General features: G+C 36.5%; 1 protein-coding gene and 1 non-coding gene across 4 annotated transcripts in view; one reads left to right on the forward strand and one right to left on the reverse strand.

Annotated features, from left to right (window-relative positions):
• The window catches only part of LOC106870831 (N-terminal EF-hand calcium-binding protein 1), a 125,627-nt gene that overhangs the window by 46,995 nt on the left and 60,831 nt on the right, over positions 1 to 17,801 (reverse strand). For all 3 annotated transcript variants that reach the window (XM_014917055.3, XM_052970315.2, XM_089358088.1), the window contains exon 3: positions 2,858 to 2,966. In XM_014917055.3, coding sequence (XP_014772541.1) covers positions 2,858 to 2,966 — 109 coding nt within the window. The remainder of the gene's footprint in view (positions 1 to 2,857; positions 2,967 to 17,801) is intronic.
• LOC128250140 (U6 spliceosomal RNA) lies at positions 15,180 to 15,288 on the forward strand. Its single transcript, XR_008266264.2, has one exon. It is a non-coding gene; the product is annotated as a U6 spliceosomal RNA (small nuclear RNA).

A 17,801-nucleotide genomic window follows, 5' to 3' on the forward strand; every position in this document is an offset into this window, starting at 1 on the left:
GCAGGGCTAATCATTAAGTAAATGTTACAATTGGGTGGGTTTTAGTTTCAATCCCATAACAAAGTATTCAAACAAGAGTTTTTACTATAACTTTGCATCAGCCAAAGACTTGTGAGTAAAATTTGATAGATGAAAACTGTGTCAAAGCCCACCAGAGGGACTATTTTTGTCAATGAGCAATAAACTTAATCAGTTTCCCAGTTTAGCAACCCTACAGGCTCAATAAGTATATTTAACAGGGTCTAATTAGTTACAAGCATAAAAACTAGGTCTCCAGCCTGAGGATAACTTCCACCCTTCCTCACATAAGCCTTAGAGGAACAACTAGAAATCATGGGCCTAAACTTTTCTCCTCTGACTAAAACAAATATTGGAATTAGAAAGGAAAACTACCACTGACGGCAATGAAGCCATAATAATTTAAAGGAAGTGAAACACAAGAGGAGAAGAGTGAAGCACAAAACTCTTACAAATGCAAAAACAAAACCTTCAATTTATTTCACCCTAGTCTCATTATATTCAACAACATAAAGCTACAATATAAATATACATATACATATACAAGATGGTGCGCAAACAATAGCCCTAGTGAGGTCTGCTTTTCTATGGCATGGCAAAGGATGTGTGTGTGTGTGTGTGTGTGTGTGTGTGTGTGTGTGTGTGTGTGTGTGTGTGTGTGTGTGCGCGTGTGTGTGCATGAGTGCGGTGGATGCATGCACATGCGTATCTGTGTGGTTAACCTAACCATTATAAAAACGTCGTTAGTGCCGTGCAGATAGGACCAAGAATAGTGGATGGCTAGGATAGATTTATAAGAGACAAAATCAATAATGAAAGCCAGAAATAGACTTTTTAGATTGGCAGACAACAACAGAATGGCTTTGGGAATGGAAGTGAAGGAAATAACACCTGTCTTCAGAAGTCAGGAAACTATATTCGCACCATACAGGTTGTCACACACCATACAGTACAGCCAATGAAGAATATATCATTATATAACACTATCATGTCATACATTGCGACCATTAAAGAATATCTGATTATATCCCTCAATATTACTCCACACCATACCTTACCACCAGTCAAGAATACCTGTTTATATAACACAATGCTATCATATGCCACATATTACAGTAAGGAATACATGGTTATACAACACAACACTAACACATGCCCCACCCTACAGCCAGTGAGGAACATATTATTATATAACACAACACTATCCAATGAAACACCTCACATTTAATCAGAGATATATCAATGAAAATTACAGATTATCTCATGTAATACCTCATACACCACTACACACTGCTATGTGCAATGATATAGAACTAATCATAACTACTTTGTTGTATAACATAAACAGTCACATACTTTTGTGATGGGACAAGAATACATTACTGTGCATACTGGGTGTTGTAACAACTTATAGACATAACACATTGTACATTGTCATATGAATATCTTATACATAGTTATAAATATACTGTTACACAACCAATATACTGTTATATGTAATATCTTATATCTATACAGTAGACCTTTTTGCTCTAATATATTCTGAGGGACACAAACTATCCAATATCTTGCAGCAAATTTGTAATGCATTACTGTACGACAAATACTGTCTTTTGATATACCTTATAGATACTAGAGAAACTGCTCCTTATCATATTTTGTAGATCTTACAGACATGGAATAGTGTAGCTGTAAAATTTTGTTAGCAGTAGATTATAAAGAACATATTCATGTAAGAACTGCATTTCAATATTGGCCTTTGTCTTCTGGTGAAGAAAATAATTGAGCTCTCGACATCTGATAGTTCTCTATGAAGTTCAAGTGAGACTCACAAAGGAATACTGTTCCTGTATCTGGAACGATGCTGCAGTTACCCATAAAACATCATAGATCATATTCTCCAACACACTCCAACTTCTGGTCTACAGATGCACTGTCCCTTCACTCAGCATTTTTTCTACAATTACAGTCATCTCTGCTCCTTGGAGCTCCAGCCAGGCCCACCCAATTTATATATCTTTCTTCTTCATCTCATCACTTATACTCCTCACTGTAGATTCTACTCTAAACAATATGCCCAATCCTTTATCCTCAGAGTGTCAGCTATCTCTTTGCCCATGTCTTTACTGTACTGTTCAAAAAAGAACATCAAATATGTCACCAAAAAGTTACCAGGACAGTGAACAAACAGTTATGGAACCAAAGCAATTAAATAGTCAAAACTTAATGTATGATGGTGGCTACCACAACAATGAAGAGACTAGTAACTACAATAAACAGTTTTAGAATGGATGCACAAATCAATAGAGGTGGCTTTCAAACTTTTAAACAAATCATATATTAATCACATATTAAACATATATAGTTATATATTAAACAATATATTATTATTAATCCTAAAGTTGGGAATCTCTCTGAATGATTTTGAAGAACTTTACATCTGACGCTGGTTTTGGTATAGAGTTCTTTTTAAATAGCGTTAAATCAATTTAAACCCTCGTATTCTAACCCCTCTAGATTATTAGGTTTATTGCACGAGTAAAATTAATATTATGAGGTGGTTCACAAAAGCCATTGGCACCTGTGCCCACACCCTGAGGAAAGCTGCCTCCAGTTCCACACAAGTTGTCGGCTTTGGGACCACCTGGTCCAGCCGTCTCTGAATTTCATCCCTCAGGTTCAATTATTAATCCTATATTTAATAGAGTTAAAAAAATTATACCTTCAGTTTGTTAGTGAAAAGTGGCCTTAGTTAATAATAATGCTATTTATATAATGTAGGTTCATAAAAATTTAAAAGACAGTCCTTAAGCTTGCTGTTAAGGTTATTATTACTCACTTGGTATTATGTGTATCAATTTCATCAAACAAAGCTTTGAGTTCTTCTTTCCCCATAACACCATCAGCAAAAAATCCAAGGAATTCTGTCCAAGATATTGCACCATCGTCTAGCAGAGAAAAAGAGAGAAATAAAAATCAACAGGTTTCAAAGGGAAAATATAAAAAATAATGAATGGATCAATAGTGATAATAATGACCAATAAATATTGATTTCGTTTGGTTAGACAGAACATCTCTAGACACGCCACTATTTTAAAATCAATATCTGATAGATAATACCCTCAAATCTACTTACATCAAATATCTTCACACCTGATACCAAGACCATTAAATTCAACCATCTACTTTGGAACAATATTCTTTAGTACCTAAACCAGCCATATCCAGCCCAAATATTCTACCTGCTTTATGTTCAAATAAGCCAGATCTGGTTTTTCACACCTACCCTATAATGCCATTCTAAAAAAAAATAATCAAGTCATTGAAATCTCAAAGCTACAAGACAATGCCTGATTAATTCAAAACAATGAATAAATAAGCATTACATTTGACAGAGTAATCTAAATGCCAAAGGGTTAAACTACACTGAACTGCAAAAGAAATGTGATTTTTTCAAATGTCATTTTTATATGGTAAATTCTGAAAATTTATTTCGGGGATGTAAGTGTAAATATTCCAAGACATGCTGGTTTATGTCTCAGACCCAAATTGCAAGTAACCTTTCAACTTTCCCTGAAACAAGACGCCAAAACACAGGTGTGTTGAATGCCATGGGAGGCAGTCACAAACAATTGTTATGAAAACCGAAATGCATGTGCATCTCGTGGAGATTATGGGTATAAAAATCAACTTGAACAGCATTTCTGGCATTCATAATTTGGACGCACCAGGTATGACCTGATTGTCAGCAGCACAGAGAGAACAAGCTATTGGCTGATTGCAAGCAGGACAGCATGCCCTGGTTGTTGTGAAAGTTCACAATGCCCATGTCAGCACCATCACCTGGAACAGTGATACAACAACAACAACAGCACTGCAGATCATGCCCTCAGAAGGAACCCCCAGATGACCACATCCAGACAGGACTGCTTCATGCACCTCTAACACCTCCATGATTGCTTCAGACTGGCCAGCATGTCAGCTCATGAGACCATTGGCACTGGACAGCAACCCATCAGCAACGACACAGTACATCAACTGGCAGCCAACAACCTGCTTTGCCATCGTCCTGCTCGAGGGCCTGTCCTCACTGCCCACCACAGTTAGGCACGACTACAGTGGGCTACACAGCATCGACATTGGCGGCATCAACAATGGAGGTCGATAGTCTTCTCTGATGAGAGCTGGTACTGCATTTCCACCTCGGATGGCAGAGTGAGGGTTTGGTGTAGGAGGGGTGAATGCTACAGAGATGCATGTGTCATGGAGAGAGACGCATGGGGTGGTCAAAGCATCATAGTTTGGGGCGCTATAGGCCTGAATCAGAGAATTGGGCCCCATGTGTTCCAAAATGTTGGTGCAGGCAGAGGGAATGGCATCACAGCACAGCGCTACATTGACCAGATCCTAAGACCTCACACCATGCCCTTCTTTGCGCATCACCATAACCACGTGTTCCAGCAGGACAATGCTCCTTCCCACACAGCCAGGATCACCATGGACTCCTTGCATCAGCACAACGTCAGAACCATGGCCGGCTCTCAGCCCGAAACTGAACCTGAGGGATGAAATTCAGAGACAGCTGGACCAGGTGGTCCCAGGGCCAACAACTTGTGTGGAACTGGAGGCAGCTTTCCTCAGGGTGTGGGCACAGGTGCCAATGACTTTTGTGAACTGCCTCATGCACTCCATGTACCAACAGTGTATGGCTGTTTTGAACACCCAGGGAGGGCATACATGGTACTGAACATGTCACACCCTACAATCTCAATGTGTTGGATCTGCCCACTACCAGAACACATGACAATGACCCATAGACTGTAGTCAAAGTGCATCCAAGGAATTAACTTTATCAAATTTATCAAAATTTATTTCTGATGTAATGAAATTAAAACATATTTCACGATCACACATGTCTTGTGTTTCTTTTGTGGTTCAGTTTATGGTTGTAATCATTTCAGCTAATAGACTACAAACATTCAAACTGCCACCTGATCACTCAGAATCACAGTGGATCATCACCTTGAACATCAAAATGTGTGAAGAAGTTATTGTTCATGAACACAATTTAGAAAAAAAAAATGTAAAAATGAGAGGAGTATGTCAACTGATACAGCATCAGTATATAACTGGTAATAATTTTAGTGATCCTGAATGAATGAAATACAAAAGGTCATCTGGGTTGATGTGAAATTTTAAGGAGTTGTACCGTCTACACTATTACTATTACCAAATTAATAATGAATATCTGATTTTTGTGACTTTAATTTGCATAGATGTTGGCACTGGGGTGAGCATCCAGTCATAGAAACCATGCCAGAACACACAATGGAGTCTGGTGCCTTTCACCCCCTTACCCCCAGCCTTACCAGCTCCAATTGTCCAACCCATGCCAGCATGGGGAACAAATGTTTAATGATGATGTCATTGTTTAGATCAGTCAAGTGAGCCCAGATTTATCAGCATGGGTTGGAAAGATCAATAATTCATTATTTTCCTTTGGTCTTCTCTCTTGAATAAGTTCAATTGCAGGTCCCAAGTTGTCAAATCCAGTTTAACCATCTTACCATATATACTAGTGTATAAGTTGAATCTCTTATAGATCATTTTTAAGATGAAATTAATGGGATCAATTATTACAAGGATACTACTTATCAAAGGCTGAAATTCACACTAGAATTCAAAATGCTATATCAGTAGCAGCAGCTGCTGTAAATAAATATAAAAAAACAATGTGAAGTACAGTAATAATCCCAATTTACTTGCTCTTTTACTCTCATCCATCACACTCAACAAACCCATTATCTGTGAAGAAGTAGGTTTGACTTTTACATGAGATATACAGAAAATTCCAGATTTTTAGGGGGTTGACTTTTACAGGCCATCAACTTTTACACAAGACTATATATTAGGCTGTCAAGAAAGTTCTTGCGGTTTTTAACCGTTAAATTCAGATGCACATATCTCGGCTCAAACAAAACTTTATTAATCAAAATAAACACCATCAGAATCAACACACTTTTGCCAATGCAAAACAAATTTATTTATGCCAGTAGCATAAAAATCCTGCATTCTGGTGGTGATGAAGTCATTGAAGGTGTGTTTGACATTGTCTTGGTTTTTGAAGCATTACTCATGCAGGAAGTTGTCAAGATGCTTGAAAAAGTGGTAGTCAGTAGGCCAGAGGTCTGGTGAGTATGGTGGATGAGGCAGAGTTTCATAGCCCAATTCGTTCAATTTCTGCAGGGTCAGTTGTGCGACGTACAGCCAAGCTTTGTTGTGGAGAAGAATTGGTCCTTTTCTATTGACCAATGCTGGCTGTTGTTGTCAGAGTTTCTCATGCATTTCATCCATTTGCTGACAATACTTCTCCGCCGTAATGGTTTTGCCTGGATCCAAAAAGCTGTGATGGATGGGACTGGCCACAGACCACCAAGCAGTCACCATGACCTTCCTTTAGTGCAACTTTGGCTTCAGGAAGTGCCGTGGAGCTTTGTTGGTGTCCAACCACTGAGCTGAGCATTGCTGGTTGTCGTAAGGAATCCACTTTTCATCGCAAGTCACAATCCAGTCGAGAAACAGATCATTTTTGCGTAAAAGAAGGGAAGACGACACTTCAAAACAGCGTTTTTTTGGGGTTGTCGTTCAATTCATGCAGCACCCATTCCTCAAGTATTTTTGTTTTTCCAATCTCTTTCAAGTGGTTGGAAATTATCGTATATGTTATGTCTAATTCAGAAGCAAGCTCTCGAACAGTTGTGCATAGATTGGCCTCGACTAAGGCTCTTAGTTGATCGTTGTCAACATCCAATGGTGGACCACTACGTTTATCATCTTCAAGACACTCATCACTGCTACGAAATTTCTTGAACCACGATTGTGCTCGTTGATATTGTGAGCTGTTTCAGCAGCTTTTCAGCCTAGCTTGAACTGGAATAAGAAAATTGTGCAAATTTGCTTTTTGTCCATGTTGTATTCAACATTCCAGAAAAAATGGCCTAATTATTCAAAAACAAAAAGGGTAACACGATTTGATAGAGCGAAAAACGGGCTTTAAAATGCTATATAAAGTCAAAGTAATTTAACGAAAATTAATTTGAAAATACATCATTTAAAACCAAAATTAAAAATTCCGCAACAACTTTCTTGACAACCTAATAGTATTCTAAATCTACCTTGGCCTCTCTAACCCTAACAATCTATTTCTATTTAGTTTGTATTGTCTACTTGTCTTCAACATCTAGCTTAAATTGTATATTTGTCTTGCAGTATAGTTGTCTCTCTTGCTTATATCAACCTTTACTGTTGATACCTAATCATGTTTTTAATTCACTTGTTTCCAATTTCTCTATCAAGTATACTATCAAGTGTATAATACACATTCATGTGTGTTATACACTATCAAACCTACAGCCAATCCATGTTCCACTACTACAAAGAACTTCTTGAACATGCATAATTTAGTTAGTTCTTCATATGGAAAGAGCATTAGCCCTTTAGCATTTAAACTAACCATATCCAACCAAAAGATTCTATCTGCTTTATATTAAACTAGCTGGATCTGGTATTTCACAACTACCCTAAACTATTACACCACTGAAATCACAGAGCTATGAGATAAGCCATGATTAATTCAAAACAATGTGAATAAGTAAGTATGATACATTTGACAGAGTAATCTGAATGCTAAAGAGTTAAGGTAGCATCTGTTGCTTAACCCTTTAGCATTCAGATTAATCTGTCAAATGTAAAGCCTCTTTAATTACATTGTTTAAATTAATTGTACAGCATCTTGTAACTCTGAGATTTTGGTGATGTCCCTGTTTATTTTTAGAATGACTTTGTAGGGTAGGTGTGAGGTCAGAGCTGGCTGGTTTGAGCATAAAACCCGAAGACAATTTTGGCCTGATATGGCCGGTTTAAACACTAAAGGGTTAAATCAAACTTCTATTTTCATCATACAAAAAAGGCAATTAAGTACTATCTTATCTAGAACATTTGTTATCACTTTCATTAAACGATCACTTAGTTTAATTTCTTCTTTCTAATAACTTTTCTTTTCATTTATTAATGATACTTTCATTCATTACTTTCTTAGACAAACCACATTTACTTAGACATCACACTGGTTACATTCATCCTTCAGCAACTGCCTTCAAAAGACCTGCACTTTCTCTAACTCATTACCTTAATTTAAATTTCTCAGTCTTTATAATTTGTTGATGCTGCATATTCTTAATTAGTGCAGTTATTGATATAGAGCTCTACTTTGTTTTGGTTTCCAATAAATAAGCTAATGATATGCTCATGATTTTTAAGGTGTTTTAAGCACTAAAATACCAAACACCCACTTAAGAAGTTGTTTACTATTTAAACACATAGACCTATACAATTTCAATGCTAGAAATACTGATAGTTAAAAATTGACTGTTACATACAGAAAACAAGGTTTAAATTTTGACCTGCCATGCTTAAAAAATTAGAACTTATTTTGACCTATCCAATAGAACTTTCTCATTGTTTTATATTGATTTCTTGTGATTCTAAGAAACATTCTATGGAAAGATAGTTTTTTTTTTGTTTTGTTTTTTTTTCCATCATATAAAAAGACCATTATTATTTAAAAAAAGCGATACAAAGAAATCTTGGTTTCAAAATCAAATTAAAACTGCAGAGTCATTGAGAAAGTCATCTTGCAAAAATATTTCATGCTTAATTATTTATCATTATCATATCTTCAATAAATAAAGTCTTCAATAAATAAAGTTATACATCATCACAGCATTCGATTGTTAATAACTCTTCTTTCACTATATCAATGGCTGACTTTGTTACTTCCAGTCAAGCACATTCCTATACAGATGATACCAATTTTCCATCTTACATAATTTTTCACATATCGGCAGAATCCTTATGCAATCTAGGCACTTCACATTAAACATAATATACCACTTCTATCCTCCAATGATACCATAGTAATTTAGTTATCTTCAACAATACTAAAACAGTCACAACACACATAGTATTATACCTTCTCTAACACATAATGCAAACCTTCTTCAACTTTCATGACAAACACATATCTATAACATAGATGGTATGTATCCCAAAGGTTACGCTTTCTTTTCAGAGTCAAAAACTAATTCAGCTGGGAACAGCTGCTGGCCCTATACACGAAACAGCTGTGTTCCAGACCAAAGTAAATGGGATGGTGCAACTGTTACATGCACACACACACACATACACACATGCAAGTATTGTAGACCTCATCCAAAAATGGCCATCCAATTGATTGATAAGCCTTCACTCAGTTACACAAAGCAACTGCTGATATACTATGTTCGCCCTCTGTCTCCTCTATTACTAAAAAGATTCCTGTACCCTTGAATTATTAGTATCCTCACTCAAAGGCACTCAATCATCTACACAGGATTCATGTTGCATTCAATCCCAAAACCACATAAATGACTTTTATCCAAAACTTTATCCCCAAAGCTGCAATCCTCTAGAATTCCCTTCCTTTCCAAATTTCCCCAGTAGATAACAATCTGCAGGAATTTAAGATAAATCTCTCAATCACACTGACCATTGCAGTCAAGGAGGGCCTCCATTTCTTCTCCTTCCAAAACTAAACTCTAAAAAGTCAAATAGATTTTCCATTATCTGGAAAATATTTTTAGAAAAACATGAATATATTTCCCATTTGTACTCTTAAAAACCTAAAGCTATATAAAAGAAAATCATTTTTTTTTTTATCATTGGCTATAATAAAAATATATATTATTATTGGCTGTAATAAAAAAATATTTTTATTGACTGTAAAGTAAGGATATCTTAGAAGCAAGCCAGATTCCTAACTCAATTACAATTCCCAGTTGTAACTGCTACATTTTATATGTAACAATAACCCTTGAGAGAAGCATGAAAGTCACAACTAATCTCTAGGTTATTATAATCAAATATGTTCCCTCAAAACTAAACCATTTATTGCAATGTTTATGATCACTAGTACAAAAGTGCCATTTCCAGAATACCAAACACTGATAATTATTCTAATTATCACACACAATTTGGATTATATCACCCATCATTTTATATTTGTCTACTTCAACTATTATAATGTACAATTAGTTAAACAGCTACAACTCACAACCATTACACTGTCACAGCTACCACAACCATTACATCAAACAACTATCACAACTATAAATCCAATTCTCTGAGTAACAAATAACCTCCATTTAGTGTGTAAACCATACATTACTCAAATTAGTATCATCTTTAAAAATAGGAGACATGTTATCTTGTCATCTTGGAGAAAAAAAGGGGAAAATAGTTACAGTGGAGGCCCCTTTAATCACAGAGTTGCATTGTCAAGGCTGACCTGGGTTAAGACAATGATAACCTCACCATTACAGCTATCCAGTTATTTCAACTAGCAAAACTGATACAACTCACAGTTGCTATAACAATGACAACTGCATTGATTACCAAATCTGCCCACACAATTTTATTACAGCTTTACATCTTCAATTATTTCTTCAGCCAGATGTCTACACCATTTCTATGATCTGTGCAAGTCAATGTCCACTGTGACAATCACTGTAACCATTCCATTACTTTTATTTCTTTAATAATCCTTCTCTCTCTCTCTCTCTCTCTCACTCACTCACTCTCTGCACATCCATTCTTTTTTTCTCCTCTATTTTTTTCCCATTCTTTTCAGCATCTTTTATTTTCTGTTTTATAATTTCTCTCATTTTCCCCACTATTTTCAGTCTCCTTCCTACTCCATCAATCTCTCTGCTTTTCTTGTTACTTTGCACCCACTTTTTCACACTCCTCTCTCTCTCTCTCTCTCTCTCTCTCTCTCTCTCTCTCTCTCTCTCTCTCATATATATATATATATATATATATATATATCTTCTCTCTCTCTCTCTCTCTCACTAGTTCCCATTTTCTTTCTTCTTGCTTTTATTCACTCCTTTGTCTTCCACAACTCCTCCACTCAATTGTTTTCCCATTTCTGTTTTTACCCTTTTACTACTCCCTTTTTCCTATCTTCTCTTTACCTCACATTTTAACTATTCCTTTTCTCTCTAACCTTCATCTTTATTATCATTATCGCTGAATAGTAGAAATTATGCCAGAAACAGACAACTCCAAACTAAATGACTACTTCAATATACAGTTCATTTTAGAGCAAAACCTGATTTTGATATTGTTTTTCATCCAATCACAATTAAAAATTAAGCACCAACAAGATAATTAGGTTAAATTAAGTAAACATATTTCAAGACCTTTACTTACCAAAGGAGAGTTTAAATAGAAAAAGGATGATAATTAATTTCTATGAATGAAGAGGTAGGAATAACTGTGTGATAAAAAGATTGCTTCCCAATGAAATGGTCTGGGTTCAGCCCACTATGTGCCACTTTGGGTTTGAGCCTTCGTACACATGCGTCATACAGTCTGCCTTTTACTCTGAGTGAGAGGCCCTTTGTCACCAGCTGAGGTAAGAGCTCTCTGAACTTTGCCCAGGCTATTCTTATTCTAGCAGCTACACTTTCAGCGCACCTTCCCCCACTACTAACTTGGTCACCCAGATATCGGAAGCTATCAACTACGTATAGTTTGTCTCCCTGGAATGTGGCAGAAGTTGTTTTCTACACATTTTCAGTGTTTATTGCTCCTGAACATCTGCCACATACAAAAAGTAACTTCCTTTGATATTGCTGCACCTCTCATGTGCCCATAGCTTACACTGGGTACATCTTATAGAGTTTCTACCAACGCCTTTTCTACAGATCTAGCAGGGCCATCTACCTGAAGGGGGTTTGTGTTTTGTCTACCTTCCTACTTATTAGGAGTTTGGTTTTAGCTAGGTTGACTCTAAAGCCCTTCAATTCTAGTCCTTGCTTCCACACCTGAAACTTCTCTAGTTCTGATAGTGACTCAGCAAGTAACGCAAGGTCATCAGCATAGAGGAGCTCCCAAGGGCATCCTGTCTTGAATTCTTGTGTTATTGCCTGGAGGACTATGATAAATAGGAGGGGGCTGAGGACTGAACCTTGGTGGACCCCTACCTCTACCCGGAATTTTTCACTGTTCTCGCAATAAACACTGAAGATGTACAGACAACAGACTCCATCACATGCCAGGGTGAGAAACTAGACGGAGTTAATAGCTTCCGCTACCTAAGCAACCATGTCTGTATTGGTGGATGTTGCTCTGAGAGTGTAGCAGCTAGAATAAGAATAGCCTGAGCAAAGTTCAGGGAACTCCTACCTCTGCTGGCAACTAGATGACTGCTGAGGACATGTGTAGGCTTGAAAGAAATGAAGCTAGCATGATCCACTGAATGTGTATTGTCAGTGTGCATACATGACAGTGTTTTATTTCTATTGTTTGTGCAGTGCATGTGTATACGTGTGGGTAGGTTTGTGAGAGTGTCTTGTATTTGTCAGGGTGGTGTGTGTTATTGTGTGTGTGCACGTGCTTGTGTGTGTATGTGTATACGTGTGTGTGTGATATACACACACAATACAATCCCAACAATCATATATATATGTATGTATGTATTTATCTTACATATTAAAACTGAAAATGTCTGTGTTTGTGTGTGTGTATGTCCTCGTTTCACGCTAAAACAACTTGACCAATTTTTCTTAAACTTCATACACACATTGCTTATGTGACTGGGGAGGTTTTAAGTATAAAATAAATTTTGAAAAAATGTTCAGGTAAATGGCAGGAGGAATAACATTTGGGCGCAAGTGAACAGTGGGAATAATTATTTTTATGCTTTCAAGGGAAATAACCACCAAAGGAAATAACCCATTCATTTTCATTATGCTTATTTCTTAGTGGAGGCGCAATGGCCCAGTGGTTAGGGCAGCGGACTCGCGGTCATAGGATCGCGGTTTCAATTCCCAGACCAGGCATTGTGAGTGTTTATTGAGCGAAAACACCTAAAGCTCCACGAGGCTCCGGCAGGGGATGGTGGCGAACCCTGCTGTACTCTTTCACCACAACTTTCTCTCACTATTTCTTCCAGTTTCTGTTGTATTTCAAAGGGCCAGCCTTGTCACGTTCTGTCATACTGAATCTCCCCAAGAACTACGTTAAGGGTACACATGTGTACTTGCACATTGCACATTGATTTCACGAGCAGGCTATTCCATTGATTGGATCAACTGGAACCCTCGTCATCATAACCGATGGAGTGCTGTAGTAATATATATATATATATATATATATATATATATATATAAAATTATTGATCTATCTGTTTCCCAGCCCTTGGCTATATATCTCAAATGGAAGCTAATTGTCAATTCCATGGAAGAAATATCTTTATTCCTGCTAGATATGCATACATCAAAGAAGAATAGGACAATACTTACAAATTCTTCTACCTTCACTGAAATTAAATTTATTCCTTTACTCTCTCTCTCACATACACTTTTCAAACTACTTTCCAGTCATTTCAAAAAGTTTCTTTACTACCAAGTACATCATCTATATTACCAGCATTTATCTATTTCAATTTGACTTGAATTTTTAATTTGTGTGTTTCTCTCACCACTATTTACATATTCACACACACATAATTATAAAAAAATTTCATACGTACATACTTATGTACGTATGGATGTATAATCATCATTTAACATTCAATTTTCCATCCTTGTATATAGAATTTTTTGCAGTAGATTTTCTACAGCCAGATGCCTTTCCTGTTACCAAACCCCAACTGTTTCCAAGCAAAGTAATATTTTCCCATGGCCAAATGTTTTCCACTGAAGATTAGAAACAAACAACACCTTTATGATGTTGATGCTCATTTACAACCACAACATGATGTCAAGACAAGCATGTACACACACACACACACACACACAGATACAGGGTGTCCAGAAAGTTTCACCTGATTTTTATTTTATTGTAAACTGTATTGTATTATAGTTTTCAAAATAAGAATCAGGCAAAACTTTCTGGACACCCTGTATATAGATAGATACACACACACACACACAGAGGGTGGTACATAAGTGCAAAACAAGGTGAAGAAAATAGTACTCGAATGTGCTTTTATCGAAGCTGCAAAATTATCACAAAAATTGTTACTCAGAGTATCACATTCCCATTAGTTGGACAGTTGTGATGAAAATTGAATTAAAATTCAATACTTTTAATTCAGTTTTCATGACAACTGTCCGACAAATGGAAACGTGAAACTCTGACTAACAGTTTTTGTGATAATTTTGCAACTTTAAGTATATATATATATATATATACATATACATACATACATACATACATACATACATACATACATGCATACCTCGGCTTAAGTCATTTTGATTTAAGCTGTTCTCAATTATACGGTTTTCAAAAATAATACATGGAAAAATAAAAATCAAGTCAAGTCATTTTACTTGACTTTACATCTCTCTGCCACAAATATTGGAATCGTAGAATCCCTAGAAAACCGATAAAAGCACATAAAATCATGTTACTGTACAATAAATAAGAATAAAACCATATAAAACCATATTAAAATACATACAGTAGATGTTAACATACACACCATAAAGTAGTGTAGGTTAGTGAACGAAATCATGAAATCAACTGTGTTGTCTTATTTATCGGTCTTTTGGAGCTCATATTGCACTGTAGTTCCATATTTACCATTAGGGGTCATTGTCACTCATGATTCCTGCATTTGTTTTGAAATCAGATTTGTTTATGTCTGTTCATTGGCTACTTTCTCATTCGCATTCATTTGTGACTTTGTTTTTTAACCCCATGGCTCCTAAGGAAATTCATAGTGAAAGTGCTAAGTGTTATGCTATAATGCTGGAAGATAAACTGGCTATGATAAAACGCTATGATGTAATTGCACAATCTTTTGGGATGAGTCGGACAACTGTATCGACGATTGTACATATAAGGACAAGATTTTAGCACATATCAAACCTGAAGCCCCAGGGATGAAGAACACTGCCATCAATAAGAAAAGAGGCAAAATCTTTGAAGAAATGGAAAGTCTTCTTTCTCTTTGGATTGTTAGGTTGAATCGTCAGCGTGCTACTATTAGTCAAAAAATCATTCAAGAGAAAGTGTTGTCTTTGTTTGAGGACCTGAAGAAAAATTTTTTATCACTGGCTTCAGCTATACATATACTAAAATGGAATAAGACAGAAAAGATTTGGGTGACCACTGCACAAGGATGCCACACAAATATCTGAAGTGTTCCATATTTTTTAATAGGCACTGACATGGCTGTGTGATAAGAAGTTTGCTTTCCAACCACATGGTTCCACATCCAGTCCTACAGTATAGTACCTTGGGCAAGTGTCTTCTACAATAGCCCCAGGACAACCAAAGCCTTGTAAATGAATTTGGTAGAAGGGAACTAAAAGAAGCCCATCATGTAGTTAGTGATAATAAAATAAAATAGAAACAAGAACCTATATATCATCATCATCATCATCATCATTGTCATTGTTTAACATCCATTTTCTATACTTGCATGGGCTGGATGGAGCTTTTTAGGCAAATTTTCTACGGCCAGCTGTCCTTCCTGTCACCAACCATTAACTGTTTTCAAATAAAGTAATATTTCCCTACAACCAGACATGTTTTCTCAGAAGATTGAAAAGGAAGGACACTATATGCATGGTGGTGACATTCATATGACTATCACTTGAAGTCAAGTGAGTGGCTGCAGCTTTTGTTGCTTCTTTAGTTTCTTTCCGTCTTCTTACTTAAAGATGGCGGATATCAATGAATGGAACAACAGTAGATCACATGTGACATGTGACAACATTTAATTTTTTTTATTTTTTTCAATGCTGGTTGATGCTTTTCATTTTAATTTCTAAACCAAACGACTTCTACTACCTGTTATATTGCTTCAAGTGAGAAATTTTACAGAAACTTAACCAGATACATGTGATACAACTGCTGAAAATATAACTGACAAAGAGAGAAAAATCTGATGCTGCTGCAAGGATTATATTGACGTTCACACAACAAGAAGAAAACTCCCAAATTTTCATACAAATGTGAATTTATTTTGGATGTGGTTGTATGTGACTAGTCATGTATGCATGTGTGTTTGTGAAAAAAAAAAAATATATATATATATATATATATATATATATAATTTGTTTCAGTCATTTGACTGTAGCCATGCTGAAGCACTGCCTCTAGTTGAACAAATAGACCTCAGTAGTTATTCTGTGTAAGCCTAATACTTATTCCATCAGTCTCTTTTGACAAACTGCTATGTTACAGGGACGTAAACACACTAACATCAGTTGTCAAGCGATGGGGGGGGGGACAAACATAGACACACAAACATACATATCATCATCATCATCATCATCGTTTAACGTCCGCTTTACGGGCTTCTTTCAGTTTCCGTCTACCAAATCCACTCACAAGGCTTTGGTCAGCCTGAGGCTATAGCAGAAGACACATGCCTAAGGTGCCATGCAGTGGGACTGAACCCGGAACCATGTGGTTGAGAAGCAAGCCTCTTACCACACAGCAATGTCTGTGCCTATATATATATATATATATATATACACACACACACACATATATATATATATATATATATATATATATATACACACACACATACATATATATATATATATAAACACACATACAGGGTGGGCCAAAAGTCATGAACAAATTAAGTTCAATACCTGCTTCAATTTTCCTAAAATTGGATTAGATAAATTAAATAGCAATGAATACACATGCACATGATGAACAAAATGAATAATAATAATAATAATAATAATAATAATAATAATAATAATAATAATAATAATAAATGCTCGGATGCAGTGGCTCTCATGGCTTCTGATCTTAATTGATTGGAAGTGTTATCATGTACATTGTTTCGTCTTGGTAGAAAAGATGGACTACAGCAAATACTCTGCTCAATACCACAGATTTGCTTGTCAGTTGTTTGACCTTAACCAGTTGAGCATGTCCCTTGGTGGCTGACAATATGTGCATCTCTGATCCTGAGCAGAAGTAGTGGGGGAGCACCATAGCCATGTGTTGAGAGGAATTCTTTGGGGCTTGATTAATTCACCTTTGGAAACATGGGTGTTTTGCTCAACATCCTTAAACAAATCTTATTCAGGGACCTTTTGAGCGGGATGGGCTATTCAACCTGAAGAAAATTTTAACTGGGCCCACCTGCGAGGTCATGTGCTGTTTATGAGATCACCATGTCATGTACATATGATTGTGATGCATGTGCCTGGTGTACCCTTATCAGATGGGTAGTCATGTTGGGTATAATGGGCTTCGTATATTTTACCGCAGTGTCACTTTGATGGCATGCACTGCTCTCTCACTCAATCATCATCATCATCATCGTTTAACATCCGCTTTCCATGCTAGCATGGTTTGAACGATTTGACTGAGGACTGGTGAACCAGATGGTTACACCAGGCTCCAATCTGATTTGGCAGAGTTTCTACAGCTGGATGCCCTTCCTAACGCCAACCACTCCGACAGTGTAGTGGGTGCTTAATAATAATAATAATCCTACAATAGGCACAAGGCCTGAAATTATGGGGAAGGGGGCTGGTCAATTACATTGACCTCAGTGCATAACTGGTCTTATTTCATTGACCCTGAAAAGATGAAAGGCAAAGTCGACCTCAGAAGAATTTGAACTCAATGTAAGGACAGACAAAATACTGCTAAGCATTTTGCCCGGCATGCTAATGATTCTGCCAGCTCGC

The sequence above is a fragment of the Octopus bimaculoides genome, chromosome 1 (assembly GCF_046866305.1).
Source record: "Octopus bimaculoides isolate indiv1 chromosome 1, ASM4686630v1, whole genome shotgun sequence".
NCBI classification, from domain to species: domain Eukaryota; kingdom Metazoa; phylum Mollusca; class Cephalopoda; order Octopoda; family Octopodidae; genus Octopus; species Octopus bimaculoides.